The following is a 20,518-nucleotide window of genomic DNA, read 5'->3' as shown; positions in this document are numbered from 1 at the left end:
TACACTAGCATACAGTAGCACTTAGAATGCCTGCCCAATACATTGCTTTATACTAAGTAGTGGGTTAGTGTGGATATCCGAACCGTACATATCCCAAGTCAAACAAAGCGGCTTTCTACATTTTGCTTGAGCAGAGTCCCAAATGGCATCCCCATATACCCTTTGGAGTGCCCTAGTGGCTCTGAACCCTCTGCTGTATGGGCTAGATGTGCCCTGCACTGAGACAGGAATTTAGGACTTTTGCGTCACAAACAGCACCCTATCCACCTATGTCGTGCTCTACTTTTGACTAGGGCTCTGGTCAAAAGGAGTGCTCCATGTAGGGAATAGGGTGGAATTTTATACTTTTCAATTTACCACATCTTCAGCACTCTTTACCAGCAGCAAGCACACAGAGGCCATCCTGGAACCCACGGCCCTACTGGTTCACTTCAGATCCAGTCAGCTACATTTTGTTCTGATTCCAGGCTAGCCAGAAGACATATTTATCTTTTAAAACACTCCTATGAGCATTTCAATCCTGTGAAGCCCAGGGCTAATTTATTAACTGACCAGAGTACACCCCTTCCCTCTGTGGCAGGATGGTATGACCCGTTGGCAGATAGTGCAGTCTACTACTGATTTTTCTTTTTTTGATGGATCGGAAAGAGATGTAATTCATTGAAATTATCTTTTTATTTTGTAAAAAGTGTTTAAAGAATTAAAATGATATTGCACTGACATTGAAAATGTACATAAAGTGTTTTGTAAAATAAGCCATTAAAACAGATGTATTTGAATATGAACTGTAAAAAAAAAAATACAAAAAAATACTGTAGTTGTGTGATGAAACTGTTGATCTGTAACTAATATCCATGCAACACATTCAATACAACAGATGCAATTAAGGCATTCAGTTGATGCGTTGGTTTTCTTGTGTGTGCTTGCAGTTGTCTGCAGTTGTCTATGAACTCAACAGGTAGGTGTGTGTGTGTGTGTGTGTGTGTGTGTGTGTGTGTGTGTGTGTGTGTGTGTGTGTGTGTGTGTGTGTGTGTGTGTGTGTGTGTGTGTGTGTGTGTGTGTGTGTGTGTGTGTGTGTGTGTGTGTGTGTGTGTGTGTGTGTGTGTGTGTGTGTGTGTGTACACACACACGGAAACCCCAACCCTCCATTTTAGTCCGTGTCACTTTCTGCCGAACAGACGAGCTAGCAGCTGTGGTGGTCGGAACAGAACAGTTACTTCCCAGAAACAAAGTCTCACAGCGTGTTGTTATTTATGCCTGACCCCCCCCCCCCAAAAAAACATCGTTTATATCCTAAATGGCAACCAATTCCTTACATTGGCCCCTGGGCAAAAGTAGTGCACTGTATAGTAAATAGGGAGCCATTTGGGACGAAGACGGGACTGAACTTCACTGTGAAGCATCTATTTCCAACTGAAGAAGTTTGTCTGCTTTGTACTCCTCCATATAGATCATATCATTCGTATTCATTATATCCTTCACTGCCCACAATTGATCCGAAAAAGGTCACATGATACGGATAAGTTCCTCAACATTTCGTGGACCTCGGTGTTCATTGCATAGATGCTGTAAGTGTCTCTGTCAGTCAGACAGCTCGGTCTCCGCGTCAGTTTATTTTGTTTTTGTTGAAAACCACGGGATGCGACTGTGCATTTCCTCTCCGTGCTGTGTGGTTCTTGAGCAAACAAAAACCTGTCCTTCTGACTCCACTAACACAGGATATGATGCATTCCATTTCCTCTCAACGGGTGTCTTCTCTTCAAACGGGGTCTCGGAGAAAAGCAGATCATCACAGTTATCGACAGAGAATCCTTCTGTGAGTCTAGACGTTGTCCCAAGTCTATTGTTGGGCAGGGCCAGTTTACTTTTTTTTTTTTTTTTTTTGTGTGCCGTGTGTTATGAAACAGATGTATCCTCCCCAAGGGGCCCTTTTGAGAGGACAAGTAGGGTTAGACGGGTAGATAGGCGGAGGTCTCTTTTTCTGACTCGTCACTGACATGCTGTCTGTCTACCTGAACAAGGATGAGTAACTGGATGACATGATGGCCTCCTTGAACAATTCAACCACCCAATTCTCCAAGTGAGTTCACCTGAAATGGAATATGAGCCTCAACGTAATCTTATGTGAATACTTAGATGTCTGAAAGTTAAGTACATAGCGGGACCTATCTTGCGTGCTTGTGTGTACCTAATGTCTCGTCTGTCACTTCCAGCATGAAGTTGGACCTACCTCATTACGTCCTCATCGGGGTGTGTCTGCTCACCGTCCTGGTTTTCATAGTGCTGGGGACTCTGTGGCTCAAAAAGTAAGACGGCTCACCTCAATGGGTTTGTGAGAAATGTTCTTTATTCTAAATGTTCTGTATTCTAAATGTTCTGTATTCTAAATGTTCTGTATTCTACTCTTCGATTAAACATTGCAGTTTGAAGTTACGTGAGCCTCTGTCAGCTAGTACTGTTGGGGCGCTGAGAAAAGAAAAGCTGTGTAGACTTAGAGACTGTAGATACTGTACAAGAGGAGCTTCAGAAGGAGCCAAGCACCATCTCCCAACAACTGCAAATTAACAACCTTAAGCAATTTTGGAATTTAAATTAATAAGTGGGGTTAGACAAAAAAAAGTTTCAAAGAATTGAAATCATACTGGAAAATGGTGAACTATATATGTATTTCCATTGATCGTTAATTCTCTATTGACCTCTAGTCCTCTGCGTTGTGTATTATCTTAAATTATTCATACACTCCCCCCTAGACCATTTAATATATATATACACACAGTGGGGAGAACAAGTATTTGATACACTGCCGATTTTGCAGGTTTTCCTACTTACAAAGCATGTTGAGGTCTGTAATTTTTAGCATAGGTACACTTCAACTGTAAGAGACTGAATCTAAAACTAAAATGCAGAAAAACACATTGTATTATTTTTAAGTCATTCATTTGCATTTTATTGCATGACATAAGTATTTGATCACCTACCAACCAGTAAGAATTCCGTCTCTCACAGACCTGTTAGTTTTTCTTTAAGATTCCCTCCTGTTCTCCACTCATTACCTGTATTAACTGCACCTGTTTGAACTCGTTACCTGTATAAAAGACACCTGTCCACACACTCAATCAAACAGACTCCAACCTCCCCACAATGGCCAAGACCAGAGAGCTGTGTATGGACATCAGGGTTAAAATTGTAGACCTGCACAAGGCTGGGATGGGCTACAGGACAATAGGCAAGCAGCTTGTTGAGAAGGCAACAACTGTTGGCGCAATTATTAGAAAATGGAAGAAGTTCAAGATGACAGTCAATCACCCTCGGTCTGGGGCTCCATGCAAGATCTCACCTCGTGGGCATCAATGATCATGAGGGATCAGCCCAGAACTACACGGCAGGACCTGGTCAATGACCTGAAGAGAGCTGGGACCACAGTCTCAAAGAAAACCATTAGTAACACACTAACACTTTTCTGCAAAGGGGACAGGACGACTGCACCGTATTGAGGGGAGGATGGATGGGGCCATGTATCGCGAGATCTTGGCCAACAACCTCCTTCCCTCAGTAAGAGCATTGAAGATGGGTAGTGGCTGGGTTTTCTAGCATGACAACGACCCGAAACACACAGCCAGGGCAACTAAGGATTGGCTCCGTAAGAAGCATCTCAAGGTCCTGGAGTGGCCTAACCAGTCTCCAGACCTGAATCCACTAGAAAATCTTTGGAGGGAGCTGAAAGTCCGTATTGCCCAGCGAGAGCCCTGAAACCTGAAGGATCTGGAGAAGGTCTGTATGGAGGAGTGGGCCAAAATCCCTGCTGCAGTTTGTGCAAACCTGATCAAGAACTACAGGAAACGGATGATCTCTGTAATCGCACACAAAGGTCTGTACCAAATATTAAGTTCTGCTTTTCTGATGTATCAAATACTTATGTAATGCAGTAAAATGCAAATGAATTACTTAAAAATCATACAATCTGATTATCTGAATGTTTGTTTTAAGATTCCGTCTTTCACAGTTGAAGTGTACTACCTGTGATAAAAATTACAGACCTCTACATGCTTTGTAAGTAGGAAACACTGCCGATTTTGCAGGTTATCAAATACTTGTTCTTCCCACTGTATAAACTTCAAAAGTATTTTTTAGAAAGAATGAACAGTCTAAAAAACATTAAGTAAGCATAAAATCATTTACATTAAATACCTTGCATTTCTATAAAACACAAAGGGTATATTTTACATGCCGTTTGCAATAATAGATTTCACACAAAGTTATAGAAAAGGTATTAACAGGTGGGATACCACATCTGAGAGAGTTCATTACAGCACCGATGACTGTTACCACGGGCACCTTGACCACAATCACGAGGCTTGAAGACGATTATGATCCCTCCCACACCAATGACACCCACAAGCACTGGTTACAGTAAGAAGGTTCCTCTTTAGCGGACAGCTTGATGAAAACCAGTCAATATCCAGGTCCCCAAGAAAGTAGACCTCTCTGTTTTACATCACACACACTATCAAGCATTTCACACATATTATTTAGATACTGCCTGTTAGCACTTGGTGGCCTATATAGCGAGTGAACCTGCAACCACAACACTTCAATAACACTTGACATAAGATCTTCTCTAAGCATTACAGGGATATGGCTCTGAATATATATATATATATATATACAGCAACACCTCCCCCATAAGCATTTGTGTCTCTTCTATAGATGTTACATCCTTGCATTTCTACTGCTGAATCATCAAATGAATTATCTGAGTCTCAGAAAGCCTTCGGAAAGTATTCAAACCCCTTGATTTCTTTCCACATGTTGTTACGTTAGTCTGTAAAGTTGATTAATCATTCCCCCCCCCCTCATCAATCTACACCCCTAATGACAACAAAAAAACATGTTTTTAGAGATTTTTGCTCATTTATTAAAAATAAAAACTGAAATATCAGATTTACTCAGTACTTTGTTGAAGCACCTTTGGCAGCGATTACAGCCATGAGTCTTCTTGGGTATGACGCTACAAGCTTGGCACACCTGTATTTGGGGAATTTCTCCCATTCTTCTCTGCAGATCCTCTCAAGCTCTGTCAGGTTGCTGCACAGGTCTCTCCAGAGATGTTCAATCGGGTTTAAGTCCGGGCTCTGGCTGGGCCACTCAAGGACATTCAGAGACTTGTCCCGAAGCCCTTCCTGCATTGTCTTGGCTGGGTGCTTAGGGTCGTTGTCCTGTTGGAAGGTGAACCGTCGCCCAGTCTGAGGTCCTGAGTGCTCTGGAGCAGGTTTCCTTTAAGGATCTCTCTGTACTCTGCTACGATCATCTTTGCCTTGATCCTGACAAGTCTCCCTGTCCCTGCCACTGAAAAACATCCCCACAGCATGTTGCTGCCACCACCATGCTTCACTGTAGGGATGGTGCCAGGTTTCCTCCAGATGTGATGCTTGGCATTCAGGCCAAAGAGTTCAATCTTGGTTTCATCAGACTAGAGAATCTTGTTTCTCATGGTCTGAGAGTATTTTAGTGTCTTTTGGCAAACTCCAAGTGGGCTGTCTTGCCTTTTGCTGAGGAGTGGCTTCTGTCTGGCCACTCTACCATAAAGGCCTGATTGGTGGAATGCTGCAGAGATGTTTGTCCTTCTGGAAGTTTCTGTCATCTTCACATGGGAACTCCACAGCTCTGTCTGAGTGACCATTGGGTTCTATGTCACCTCCCTGACCGAGGCCCTCAGTTTGGTCGGTCGGCGAGCTCTAGAAAGAGTCTTTTTTTTTAAGTAAAAAAAGAAAGGGGGATCAGCTTTAATATTGCAGATTGTTGCTTCCATCAATGTAATTGTCTGCATTATTTCCAATCCCCCATATACTATTTTTTGGGGGGGTGGTATACAGTGGGGCAAAAAAGTATTTAGTCAGCCACCAATTGTGCAAGTTCTCCCACTTAAAAAGATGAGAGAGGCCTGTAATTTTCATCATAGGCACACTTCAACTATGATAGACAAAATGAGGGGAAAAAAATCCGGAAATTCACATTGTAGGAATTTTAATGAATTTATTTGCAAATTATGTTGGAAAATAAGTATTTGGTCACCTACAAACAAGCAAGATTTCTAGTCCTTCCTCTATTTCTGATATCCATCCAGTTTGATTTGTAACTGTGCTATTTCACAACATTTCTGAACCTATATGCATTTTACAGACCCCTGTATGTTTTACATTGGTTATCTTGTTATTAGTCCCACCCTTCATCTCCGTTCAACCCCTCCCATCTATCTCTCAACACCATCCAGTCCCTTCATCTCCGTTCAACCCCTCCCATCTATCTCTCAACACCATCCAGTCCCTTCAACCCCTCCTGTCTATCTCTCAACACCATCCAGTCCCTTCATCTCCATTCAACCCCTCCCATCTATCTCTCAACACCATCCAGTCCCTTCATCTCCATTCAACCCCTCCCGTCTATCTCTCAACACCATCCAGTCCTTCATCTCCATTCAACCCCTCCCATCTATATCTCAACACCATCCAGTCCCACCCTTCATAACACCATCCAGTCCCTTCATCTCCATTCAACCCCTCCCATCTATATCTCAACACCATCCAGTCCCACCCTTCATAACACCATCCAGTCCCTTCATCTCCATTCAACCCCTCCCATCTAACTCTCTCAACACCATCCAGTCCCTTCATCTCCATTCAACCCCTCCCATCTATCTCTCAACACCATCCAGTCCCTTCATCTCCATTCAACCCCTCCCATCTATCTCTCAACACCATCCATTTTGGGTTTCTATTCACCATATATTGTTCAACTGTGCTGTGATGCTTCACAAAAGTACTGAACCTTTCTATTCTCATAACCACTACAGATTGTAAATTAAATAAACATTTTTGCTAAAATATGTATTATATTATTGATTGACTATGACTTTTCAAATCACCCAGTATTGCTATCTGCAGCATTAGTTCTAAGCAAGTGTTGTAATTCTTCAGCCATTCCTGGACCTGTGACCAAAAACGAGCTACATATGGACAATACCAAAATAAATGATCTAATGACTCTGTCTCCTCACAGCAAAATATGCAGAGCTGGGAAGACTGTATCCCCCATATATATATATATATATATAAATAACATTATATTGATTTGCAAGACGTTTGTATAATAATTTAAATTGAGAAAGTTGAAGTTTTGAATCCGACGTTGTTTTGCCATGGAAACGGGTACATCTCAAATCTCTTCCCAACTATTTATATGGCACAGCTGCCATATAAATATGGGTTCGTAGTGTGTGTGCTGTGGGGGTGAAACTACGAACCCATATTTATATGGCACAGCTGTCCATTTTTTTGGTCCTTAATTGGTAAATGTTTTTATTCACCACAATTGTCTTTAACCATTTATGCTCTTTGGTAATGGTAATGCAGCAATTGGTTGGTTGTAATTTTGGGTAGAGTAGACATCTAGGAAGTGTCTTGGTGGTTTCAAACTTCTTCCATTTAAGAATGATGGAGTCCACTTGGGGACCTTCAATGCTGCAGATATTTTTTGTAGTCCTGTGGGCTACCTCCACCTCAATCTTCCTGTGGGCTACCTCCACCTCAATCTTCCTGTGGTCTACCTCCACCTCAATCTTCCTGTGGTCTACCTCCACCTCAATCTTCCTGTGGGCTACCTCCACCTCAATCTTCCTGTGGTCTACCTCCACCTCAATCTTCCTGTGGGCTACCTCCACCTCAATCTTCCTGTGGGCTACCTCCACCTCAATCTTCCTGTGGTCTACCTCCACCTCAATCTTCCTGTGGTCTACCTCCACCTCAATCTTCCTGTGGGCTACCTCCACCTCAATCTTCCTGTGGGCTACCTCCACCTCAATCTTCCTGTGGGCTACCTCCACCTCAATCTTCCTGTGGGCTACCTCCACCTCAATCTTCCTGTGGGCTACCTCCACCTCAATCTTCCTGTGGTCTACCTCCACCTCAATCTTCCTGTGGGCTACCTCCACCTCAATCTTCCTGTGGTCTACCTCCACCTCAATCTTCCTGTGGGCTACCTCCACCTCAATCTTCCTGTGGTCTACCTCCACCTCAATCTTCCTGTGGTCTACCTCCACCTCAATCTTCCTGTGGTCTACCTCCACCTCAATCTTCCTGTGGTCTACCTCCACCTCAATCTTCCTGTGGGCTACCTCCACCTCAATCTTCCTGTGGGCTACCTCCACCTCAATCTTCCTGTGGTCTACCTCCACCTCAATCTTCCTGTGGTCTACCTCCACCTCAATCATCCTGTGGTCTACCTCCACCTCAATCATCCTGTGGTCTACCTCCACCTCAATCTTCCTGTGGTCTACCTCCACCTCAATCTTCCTGTGGTCTACCTCCACCTCAATCTTCCTGTGGTCTACCTCCACCTCAATCATCCTGTGGTCCATCTTCAGTTTCTTAGAGATCATTTCCCTCACTCTGTCCTCCGACTCCGTCCAGGTCTCATGTGGAGATTCTGCAATTCCGTCCACAACCACGTTGTTCTACCTTGATTGTCCCTCGAGATAATCAAATGTATCCGTCATTGTAATCCTGGATTCACACACACACACAACTGATGTCCTCTCTCAAATGACTTAAAGATTGCAGTCATCTTGCCGTTCTCCTGTTTAAACTCATCGAGCTGGCCCTGGGAGAACTGCAAACTGTTCTTCAGGTCCTGGACCTCTCTGGTCAGGTCCATTCTTTTATTAGTTGACTCCACCAGTATTTGGACAAAACACTTGAAGCTATTTTCTTGTTGTTGTAACAACTGCTTCTAGGTCTCTTTTTGTTCGTTTAAAAGATCCTTCCCCTGTGATAGAGGGACACCACTGTCCTCAACAATACTCCCACCGGCATTGGTCTTTGTCATGGTAGTTGGCAACGTACAGTACCAGTCAAAGGTTTGGACACACCTACTCATTAAGAGGTTTTTCTTTATTATTACTATTTTCTACATTTTAGAATAATAGTGAAGACATCAAAACTATGAAATAACACGTATGGAATCATGTAGTAACCAAAAAAGAGTTCCCCGGTAGGCTGTCATTTTAAATAACTGACTTGCCTCGTTAAATTAAAGTCACCTGGAAGAAATTTCAGTTAACAGGTGTGCTTTGTTATAAGTTAATTTGGGGGATTTCTTTGCTTTCACAATGTCTTTGGGCCAAACAGTTGTGTTGTGACAAGGTAGACGTGGTATACAGAAGATAGCCCTATTCGGTAAAAGGCCAACTCCATATTATGGCAAGAACAGCTCAAATAAGCAAAAAAAAATAACAGTCCATCATTACTTTAAGACACGAAGGTCAGTCAATCTGGAAAGTTTCAAGAACTTCTAACGTTTCTTCAAGTGCCGTCACAAAAACCATCAAGCACTATGATGAAACTGTCTCTCATGAGGACCGCCACAGGAAGACCCAGAGTTACCTCTGCTGTAGAGGATAAGTTCATTAGAGTTACCTGTCTCTCATGAGGACCACCACAGGAAGAACCAGAGTTACCTCTGCTGCAGAGGATAAGTTCATTAGAGTTACCTGTCTCTCATGAGGACCACCACAGGAAAGGAAGGACCAGAGTTCCCTCTGCGGAAGAGGATAAGTTCATTAGTGTTACCAGCCTCAGAAATTGCAGCCCAAATAAATGCTTCACAGAGATCAAGTAACAGACACATCTCAACATCAACTGTTCAGAGGAGACTGTGTGAATCAGGCCTTCATGGTCAAATTTCTACAAATAACCACTACTAAAGGACACCAATGAGAAGAAGAGCCTTGCTTGGGCCAAGAAAAACGAGCAATGGACATTAGACTGGTGGAAATCTGTCCTTTGGTTTGATGAGTCCAAATTTGAGATTTTTGGTTCCAACCGCCATGTCTTTGTGAGACGCAGAGTAGGTGAACCGATGATCTCTGCGTGTGTGGTTCCCACACACATGGAGGAGGTGTGAAGGAGCTGGAGGTGCTTTGCTAGTGACACTGCCAGGATTTATTTAGAATTCAAGGCACACTTAACCAGCATGTCTACCACAGTATTCTGCAGCGATACGCCATCCCATCTGGTTAGCGCTTAGTGGGACTATCATTTGTTTTTCAACAATGACCCAAAACACCTCCAGGCTGTGTAAGGGCTATTTGTCCAAGAAGGAGAGTGATGGAGTGCTGCATCAGATGACCTGGCCTCCACAATCACTCGACCTCAAACCAACTGAGATGGTTTGGGATGTGTTGGACCACAGAGTGACGAAAAAGCAGTCAAGCACCAAGCCAGTGCTCATCATATGTGGGAAATCCTTCAAGACAGTTGGAAAAGCATTCCAGGTGAAGCTGGTTGAGAGAATGCACCAGTCTCCTGTGGACAGGTAAATGAGTTGAAGACCGAATGTTTTCCCACTCTGTTTGGAGTCAAACAAGGCAACATGCTCTTCCCAACTTTGTTTGTCCTTTTTTGTAAATGACTTGGCCCAGCAAATCAAGCCTTCTAACCTAGGAGTTTAATTAGATGACACGACTTGGGGATACTATTATACACAGATGAAAAAGTTCTCCTTCCAGCCTTGATAAAGGAACTCGATATTTAAGGAAGCAGATCTACCACACGTATATTTAGAAAGAAGTTACGATGTTAACATGATCGAACACAACTTAAAACTAAGCTACAAAGACAAATGGTCAACGGACATAATGGCTAAAAACCAAAACTCAGAAGCTCCAACCAGATCAGAAATGGCTACGATCAGAACCTCATGTCACCTTTCACCTTGTGTGCCCTGTTGAGAACTGTGCATGACCGAGTGAGAACTGTGCATGACCGAGTGAGAACTGTGCATACTGTGCATGACTGAGTAAAAACCAAGACATGAGGTCGAAGGAATTGTCCGTAGAGGTCCGAGACAGGATTGTGTCGAGGCACAGATCTGGGGAAGGGGGTACCAAAACATTTCTGCAGCATTGAAGGTCCCCAAGAACACAATGGCCTCCATAATTCTTAAATGGAAGAAGTTTGGAACCACAAAGACTCTTCCTAGAGCTGGCCACACAGCCAAACTGAGCAATTGGGGGAGAATGGCCTTGGTCAGGGAGGTGACCAAGAATCTGAGGCCTCTATGGTAGAGGTGCCAGAGGGAAACCGCTCTTCAGTAAAAGGCACATGACAGCCCACTTGGAGTTTGCTAAAGTCACATAAAGACTCTCAGGAAACCTGGCATCCCTACGGTGAAGCATGGTGGTGGCAGCATCATGGGACTGGGAGACTCGTCAGGATTGAGGGAAAGATGAACAGAGCAAAGTACAGAGATCCTTTATGAAAACCTGCTCCAGAGCGCTCAGGACCTCAGACTGGGACGAAGGTTCACCTTCCAATAGGATAACGACTCTAAGCACACAGCCAAAAAACTCCCCAAATACAGGTGCCACGCTTGTAGCGTCATACCCAAGAAGACTCAAAGCTGAAATCGCTGCCAAAGGTGCTTCAACAAAGTACTGAGTAAAGTGTCTGAATACTTATGTAAATGGTTTTCATGCACATAAAAATTACAAATTAAAATACATTTAAAAAACATTTTGCTTTGTAATTATGGGGTATTGTGATGTCATTATGGGGTATTGTGATGTCATTATGGGATATTGTGTGTAGATTGATGAGAGGGGGGGACTATTTAATCAATTTTAGAATAATGGTGTAACGTAACAAAATGTGGAGAAAGTCAAGGGGTCTGAATACTTTCCCAAATGCACTGCACTATATAGTATATGTTCTGTGTTAGCCATTCCCATATGGACCGTCTATCTATACACAGAACATCCTCACTTCTGGCTGTTGTCAGGTATCGCTCCTTGGAGAGGACCATTCGGGACCTGCGAGGAGGAAGGCCTCTGGGAAATGTACTTTCCACTCCAGACTCCCCGGTCCTCTCTCCTGCTTCCCCGAGCCCGTACCCCGTCACCTTGACAGAGAAGCTGGGGAAAGAGGACCCTGAGGAGCAGATGTCACTACAGAGAAACAAGAACAGGTCTGTCACGAACAGACTGCTTTGGAGGCCACCGCAACCGGTATGCATACATTTGCTACACACACACCCGCGCATAGGACTATACATCTACACACACACCCGCGCATAGGACTATACATACACACCATAGGACTATACACACACACACACACACACACACACACACACACACACACACACACACACACACACACACACACACACACACACACACACACACACACACACACACACAGACGGGATCTACAGACAGTGTGTATGGAGGATGTACAGTAGGTAATAACCTTATTGTATATCAGAGGAGGCTGGTGGGAGGAGCTATAGGAGGACGGGCTCATTGTAATGGCCGGAATGGAATGTTATCAAACACATGAAAACCAGGTTTTACTCAGTTCCATTCATTCCATTCCATTCATTACAATGAGCCCATCCTCCTCTAGCTCCTCCCCCCCACACACACACACCAGCCTCCACTGTTGTACACAGTTTAAAAAGTATACAGAGTTGAGTAAGTCTATAAACAGTATAACAACCACAGGCGTGTGATTATCCCCAGGGTCCCCGCTTCACCAAGGCAGACCTCAGTCTGCTGCAGCTCCTCAAGGCAGGGAAGGAGGGAGTCTTCTACAAGGCCAGGATGACACGGGGAACCTGCAAGGGACACGGCATGTTCACCTGCAAGATCACCAAAGAGGGTACAGTAGGCTCACATTGTGGGTGTGGTAACTAGTGATGGCTTAGATTTGTACTATTTCACACATGTACCTGTGTGTATAAATGAGCGTGTGTGTGAATTGGAAAAAAAACAAAAAACATTTGCATGTTCCAACTCTTCTAGAGGCCCCCTCGGAGAGTGGGGCCAAGGTCTGTATAAGGAATAGCATGTTATTTGGGATGTACACAAAGAGCCAAGAGCTTTACGCTGAGCTTTTACAAGCCTAAATTGAGAAATGTAGAGAAATTTAGGGGCACAATGAAAGATATTTGAGGTATTAAAGCTAAAAATCCTTCATTCTTCTAGGCGTACGTACTGGTGCTCCTAAATATACATTCTAGGTCACACAGCAAAAATCCATATCTACCCAGATTGATTTGATATTGAAAAATATTCTGCGGTTGGTGTGTTTTTGTTGTTGTCATGATTTAAATGACTATTGTGCTGTTGTTGCTGTTAGAAACACTAAGGTTCCTAAGACAAACCCACTCTTTATTCCTAAGAGAAATTAATAGTTTTTAATAAGCAGGATTTCTTTCATGATTTTGTTTTATTTTGACTGGAGTAAGATTGAGTTTATCCCTGATGTGGAAACTGCCTGGATTTCATGATGTTTTTTTTTTTCTCCAAATAGTAAACAAACATGCCCCATTCCGCAGGTTCAGGGTTAAAGGGCGGGATAATCCATGGTTTTCTTCTGAGCTGTCTTGTATTATTCACCATCGTAATCTAGCCTGGGCTTTAAAGCAAGGAAATCATGTTCTGATGCTGATTGGCTTGTTTTTAGGCAGCTTTGAAACAAGTGTTCTTTCTTCTCAGGAAGACCAAGTCTGAATATTTTATGTCTGTTACCACTGATGACATTGAATGACCCTAGAAAGTTCTGGAAGGCTATTAAGTCTATGTCTGGTAACAGTAATGTTAATGAATTACTGTCATGTGTTTTGAAGGATTCTGTTGCTCTATATGACAAAACTGAAATGCTGAATTGATTCAATGAGCACTTTGTATCATCTGGTAGGCTGCTTGATTCATTGTCCTCTGTCTCTGTTCAACCCTGTGCGGATGAACCAGTGTCCTCTGTCTCTGTCCAACCCTGTGTGGATGAACCAGTGTCCTCTGTCTCTGTCCAACCCTGTGTGGATGAACCAGTGTCCTCTGTCTCTGTCCAACCCTGTGTGGATGAACCAGTGTCCTCTGTCTCTGTCCAACCCTGTGTGGATGAACCAGTGTCCTCTGTCTCTGTCCAACCCTGTGTGGATGAACCAGTGTCCTCTGTCTCTGTACAACCCTGTGCAGATGAACCAGTGTCCTCTGTCTCTGTCCAAGCCTGTGTGGATGAACCAGTGTCCTCTGTCTCTGTACAACCCTGTGTGGATGAACCAGTGTCCTCTGTCTCTGTCCAACCCTGTGTGGATGAACCAGTGTCCTCTGTCTCTGTCCAACCCTGTGTGGATGAACCAGTGTCCTCTGTCTCTGTCCAACCCTGTGCAGATGAACCAGTGTCCTCTGTCTCTGTCCAACCCTGTGCAGATGAACCAGTGTCCTCTGTCTCTGTACAACCCTGTGTGGATGAACCAGTGTCCTCTGTCTCTGTACAACCCTGTGTGGATGAACCAGTGTCCTCTGTCTCTGTCCAACCCTGTGCAGATGAACCAGTGTCCTCTGTCTCTGTCCAACCCTGTGCGGATGAACCAGTGTCCTCTGTCTCTGTCCAACCCTGTGCAGATGAACCAGTGTCCTCTGTCTCTGTCCAACCCTGTGCAGATGAACCAGTGTCCTCTGTCTCTGTCCAACCCTGTGTGGATGAACCAGTGTCCTCTGTCTCTGTCCAACCCTGTGTGGATGAACCAGTGTCCTCTGTCTCTGTCCAACCCTGTGCAGATGAACCAGTGTCCTCTGTCTCTGTCCAAGCCTGTGTGGATGAACCAGTGTCCTCTGTCTCTGTCCAACCCTGTGCAGATGAACCAGTGTCCTCTGTCTCTGTCCAACCCTGTGCAGATGAACCAGTGTCCTCTGTCTCTGTCCAACCCTGTGTGGATGAACCAGTGAGAGCTGGTCAAACTTTTAGCTTTTTGCCATTCTCAGTGCAAGAGCCCTGATAAAGCCCTGAAATCCTTAGATCAGAGAGAACCTGCAGGTCCTGATCTTCTTGATCCCTGCTTTTTTATTAGATCTGTCAGCTGATTTCATAGCTGAACCACTTACATCTCTGTTCAATTTAACCCTGGAATGTAATGACATTCCAAAGATCTGGAAATCAGCATTTGTCCTACCACTTTTAAAAGGGGGAGATCCAACTCTTTTAAATAATTATAGGCCAATCTCAAAGCTGTCCCCACTGGAGAAAATACTTGAAACTGTTGTTAGTGAACTTCAAAAAATAGTTTTTATATACTAACTCTATGTTATCAATGTACAAATCGGGCTTCAGAAAGAAGCACAGCACAATTACAGCAGCCATGAAGGTTTTAAATGATATCACTGAAGCCCTTGACAAAAAAAACAGCACTGTGTCTCACTCACTTTTGATATAGTTGATCATGCTATACTGAGACAGAGATTGTCGAGCTTAGGTCTTTCGGAGAATGCAGTTGCATGGTTTGCTAACTACCTGTCTGATAGAACTCAGTGCACTCAATTTGATGGGCACATGTCTGTTCAATTGTCTGTCTGTAATGGTGTGCCCCAGGGCTCTGTACTTGGTCCCCTCTTATTAATTTTATATAAATAATTTTGACAAAAATTTGCTAAATGCGCAACTTCACTTTTATGCTGATGATACTGTAATTTATTGTTGTGCCTGGTCTCTCTCAAAAGCTTTCCAGAACATGCAAACTGCTTTTAATACTGTTCAACATAGCTTATCCTCAATACTGACAAAACTAAACTAATGGTGTTTTCTAAAGCAAGAAATAGACCTCTGAACCTTTCACCTATTACTACCTGTCAGGGCAAGGAGATTGAGGCTGTAACCTCATATAAATATCTTGGAATTTTAAATTGATGACGGCTTCTCTTTAAATTGCATATTCAACTATTTACAAAAAAATTTAAGCTGAAGTTGGATTTTTTTATTCTAGGAATAAGGCCTGTTTTTCTTTTGAAGCCAGAAGGAGGCGAGTAATCAGCTACATTTATGCCTTTACTCCACTATGGGGATATTTTATATGTGAATGCTTCCACTCAGTGTTTGTGATCAATTGAAACCATTTACCATGGCACTTTGAGATTTATTTTAAACTGCAAAACCCTTAGCACCACTGCACTTTGTACATCAGGGTTGGCTGGCCTTCTCTAGTCACTCGTAGGCTCAGGCACTGGTATACTTTTACTTACAAAACCATTTTGGGTTTACTACCTTTTTATTGTTCAGAGATGTGGTGGGTCGTCTCTTCGTTTGCTGGACTTTATCCTGCTAACTGTTCCAAATGTCCAAACTGAATTTGGTAAAAGGGCTTTTATGTCCTCTGTGCCATCGTCTTGGAACGCCTTACAAAATACTTTTAAAGTGGAAGAACTTGTCCCGATTGGTGTTTTTAAATCACTGATGAAGGATTTTGAGGCGGATTCCCTGACCTGTCAATGTTTTTAAATCGCTGATGAAGGATTTTGAGGTTGATTCCCTGACCTGTCAATGTTTTTAAATCACTGATGAAGGATTTTGAGGTTGATTCCCTGACCTGTCAATGTTTTTAAATCACTGATGAAGGATTTTGAGGTTGATTCCCTGACCTGTCAATGTTTTTAAATCACTGATGAAGGATTTTGAGGCGGATTCCCTGACCTGTCAATGTTTTTAAATTACTGATGAAGGATTTTGAGGCTGATTCCCTGACCTGTCAATGTTTTTAAATCACTGATGGAGGATTTTGAGGCTGATTCCCTGACCTGTCAATGTTTTTAAATCACTGATGAAGGATTTTGAGGCTGATTCCCTGACCTGTAAATGTTTTTAAATCACTGATGAAGGATTTTGAGGCTGATTCCCTGACCTGTCAATGTTTTTAAATCGCTGATGAAGGATTTTGAGGCGGATTCCCTGACCTGTCAATGTTTTTAAATCACTGATGAAGGATTTTGAGGCGGATTCCCTGACCTGTCAATGTTTTTAAATCACTGATGAAGGATTTTGAGGTTGATTCCCTGACCTGTCAATGTTTTTAATTAGCTGTTTTATGATTAGGTTTTTACTAGATTACCTGTAGTTTTTCATGTTGTCTGTAATTGTGTAATGACTTGGTGCTGCCTATCTTGGCCAGGACGCTCTTGAAAAAGATATTTAAAATCTCAATGAGCCTTTTCTGATTAAATAAATATGCGAGTAAAACCCAGAGAGTTCAATCTGGTTTTCACTAATAGCATCCATTTTGTCCTGCAGGTGTGACCCCTAAGCGTATGGAGATGGAGGTATCCATTATGAGGAAGCTGGTGCACCACAAGAACATTCTCCAGCTGCTGGACTGGAACACCACCGAGGGTAAGAACAGACAGAACCTCCATCTGCTGGACTGGAGAACCACCGAGGGTAAGAACAGACAGCACCTCCATCTGCTGGACTGGAGAACCACCTAGGGTAAGAACAGACAGCACCTCCATCTGCTGGACTGGAACACCACTGAGGGTAAGAACAGACAGCACCTCCATCTGCTGGACTGGAGAACCACTGAGGGTAAGAACAGACAGCACCTCCATCTGCTGGACTGGAGAACCACCGAGGGTAAGAACAGACAGCACTTCCATCTGCTGGACTAGAGAACCACTGAGGGTCAGGAGGGAAAACTAGCTGAACTTCAGGGCTGCGTGCCAAACGAATCAGCCTACTTTTATAGTGTGCTATATTTGACCACTCTTGCTGATTGCATTATTTACATTGTCTCCATATAGAATAGAAAAAGAGTGCCACCTTATCTATAATATATTACCTACAACTACTACCAGCTGAATTCCAGTGTGTGTGTGTGTGTCCTCCCAGAACCCTATGTGTTGATCATGGAGTTTGTGAGCTACGGAACCCTGCGGCGCTTCCTTCAGACCCACAAAGACAATCTGACCTCTGACCCTGAGCTACAGAGCTTGCTCACCATCGCGTCCTATCACATCGCACTGGCCATGGAACACCTCCGATCCAAAATGGTACCCAGTTTCCTCCTCCTCCCACTCATTCCTTATGACACCAAACTGCCACTGGCATTAACTGCTCTTGGACCAGTCAGTCAGTCAGAAACTGTTCTGGGGTCTGTGTTCCAGGTGGTGCACTGTGACCTATGACTAGTTCTTACAGACAGTAAACCCTTACACACAGCTACAGAACATCATGATAGACACAGTACAGTCAGAAAATAGTACTGTTCTGGGATCTGTCCTTACACACAGTGTTACGTACCGTTCAGGTGACAGTAACTGTTCTGGGATCTGTCCTTATAGATGGTGTTACATACCTTTCAGGTGACAGTAACTGTTCTGGGATCTGTGTTGTGTTTCAGGTGGTGCACTGTGACCTGGCCCTCAGGAACATCATGGTGAGCAGGTTTCCCTGGGAGGTAAAGGTGTCAGAGTTTGGTCTGGCCAGAGACTTGACCCGCATGAAGAGCCGCCACAGCAGTCGCATGAAACACCCACGGGTCAGACACACACACACACACACACACACAGGGTTCAGTCACACACACACACACACACACACTGGCAGAAACATGAAACAGGAAACACCTACGTTGCCCTACTAAGTAAAAAGGCAGTAACTGATCATAGCGTGGAACTGAGGAAAAAAACGTTTTTACTCACCTTGGTTTCACAGTAACTTTATCCAGTTACTGGCTAACATGGGCTAACCCCCAGTTACTGCTAACATGGGCTAACCCCCAGTTACTGCTAACATGGGCTAACCCCCAGTTACTGCTAACATGGGCTAACCCCAGTTACTGCTAACATGGGCTAACCCCCAGTTACTGTTGGGCTAACCCCAGTTACTGCTAACATGGGCTAACCCCCTGTTACTGCTAACATGGGCTAACCCCCAGTTACTGCTAACATGGGCTAACCCCCAGTTACTGCTAACATGGGCTAATCCCCAGTTACTGCTAACCCTCAGTTACTGCTAACATGGGCTAACCCCCAGTTACTGCTAACATGGGCTTAACCCCCAGTTACTGGCTAACATGGGCTAACCCCCAGTTACTGGCTAACATGGGCTTAACCCCCAATTACTGCTAACATGGGCTAACCCCCAGTTACTGCTAACCCCCAGTTACTGGCTAACATGGGCTTAAACCCGTTACTGCAACATGGGCTAACCCCCAGTTACTGCAACATGGGCTAACCCCCAGTTACTGCAACATGGGCTAACCCCCAGTTACTGCTAACCCCCAGTTACTGCTAATCCCCAGTTACTGCTAACATGGGCTTAATCCCCAGTTACTGCTACCATGACCCCCATTTTCTCCTGAACACAATAGAGGCAGGATACTTGTCCACATGATTAAGCATGTATTTAATATAGCAACCCAACTTAGCATTTACTTGCTTGGACTTATTCTGTCCAGGAAACTGGCCTTAACGTGATAATGGTCTCAGTGTGAGTTTTAAAGGGTGACTGTTTCCAATGTGTGGTTATGTGTATAGGAACGTGTGCCCCTACGCTGGTACCCCCCCGAGTACTTCAGAATCAACTATTACAGCTTCAAGGGGGACGTGTGGGCATTTGGCATCGTGCTGTGGGAGATACAGACGTTTGGTGAGTTTCGTGCTCATAAACAATGGAAATAAAACAATGTCTAACATCATTTACAAGCCTGTATAGTTGGCTACCCAGTGTCCATAAGGATGACAGGCTTGATATTTTGGATTTATCTAACCTTTTTATATTTACCCAAATAAGTAAATAAGAAACTAATTCTAAATTCAATGTAATTATAACACCTTGGACATAACACAGTGGGTATTTGTGGTTCCCAGGCACCTTACCATACCATGACTTGGAGACACCAGAGGCCGTCGTCTATCACATCTGTGCCGGTCTCAAGAACAAAGACCCCGAGGGCTGCAGGCCAGAGATGTAAGTGGCCGTGACATCACTGATATTGTATCACAGACTGCATCACAACCGGCTGGTGATTGGGAGTTCCAAAGGGCGGCGCATCATTGGCCCAGCGTCGTCCGGGTTTGGCCGGTGTAGGCCGTCATTGTAAATAAGATTTTTTTCTTAATTGACTTGCCGAGTTAAATTTAAATAAGTAAACATATTTGATAGTGTTGTGGTTACAGCAGCGACGGGGTCATGTTCAGTAGGGCACAAAACAAAACTGTGTTCTTATTGGACAAGTTTAGGTAGGACCTCTTTATTTAACCCTAACCCTTATTGTACAAGTTTAGGTAGGACCTCTTTATTTAACCCTAACCCTTATTGGACAAATTTAGGTAGGACCTCTTTACTTAACCCTAACCCTTATTGTACAAGTTTGATAGGACCTCTTTATTTAACCCTAACCCTTATTGGACAAATGTAGGTAGGACCTCTTTATTTAACCCTAACCCTTATTGTACAAGTTCTGGTAGGACCTCTTTATTTAAAATAACCCTTCCTGTACACAACCCCTCTGGTGGACCTCTATTTAACCCTAAACCTTATTTAACAAATTTAGGTAGGACCTCTTTACAGAAATGGCTAACCCTTATTGTACAAGTTCTGGTACCAGGGCCCATAGGGGTAGGACTCTTTATTTAACCCTAACCCTGTCATTTACACGTTTAGGTAGGACCTCTATTTAACCCTAACCCTTATTA

At 43.7% G+C, this 20,518-nt stretch overlaps 1 protein-coding gene across 1 annotated transcript; it reads left to right on the top strand.

Moving 5' to 3' along the window:
- The first annotated feature begins 1,585 nt into the window (after window positions 1–1,585).
- si:ch211-167j9.5 (tyrosine kinase receptor Cad96Ca) lies at window positions 1,586–19,801 on the top strand. Its single transcript, XM_046293650.1, has 9 exons — window positions 1,586–2,080; window positions 2,214–2,306; window positions 11,833–12,058; window positions 12,575–12,713; window positions 17,115–17,213; window positions 17,709–17,869; window positions 18,220–18,357; window positions 19,358–19,469; window positions 19,691–19,801. The coding sequence occupies exons 1-9, from the start codon at window positions 2,040–2,042 to the stop codon at window positions 19,792–19,794; spliced, it is 1,113 nt and encodes a 370-aa protein (XP_046149606.1). The 5' UTR covers window positions 1,586–2,039; the 3' UTR covers window positions 19,795–19,801.
- Window positions 19,802–20,518: the final 717 nt, after the last annotated feature.

This window comes from Oncorhynchus gorbuscha, linkage group LG13 (genome assembly GCF_021184085.1).
Source record: "Oncorhynchus gorbuscha isolate QuinsamMale2020 ecotype Even-year linkage group LG13, OgorEven_v1.0, whole genome shotgun sequence".
NCBI lineage: Eukaryota > Metazoa > Chordata > Actinopteri > Salmoniformes > Salmonidae > Oncorhynchus > Oncorhynchus gorbuscha.
Note: the sequence above shows the minus strand (reverse complement) of the source record. Positions and strands in the feature narration are given on the sequence as shown.

Bases quoted from the DNA above. Each gene is read 5' to 3' on its own strand.
- si:ch211-167j9.5 (XM_046293650.1), top strand. From the start codon at position 2,040: ATGATGGCCTCCTTGAACAATTCAACCACCCAATTCTCCAA. The intron at 12,714-17,114 runs GTACAGTAGGCT...TTTGTCCTGCAG, and splicing joins CTGCAAGATCACCAAAGAGG to GTGTGACCCCTAAGCGTATG. The intron at 17,870-18,219 runs GTACCCAGTTTC...GTTGTGTTTCAG, and splicing joins AACACCTCCGATCCAAAATG to GTGGTGCACTGTGACCTGGC.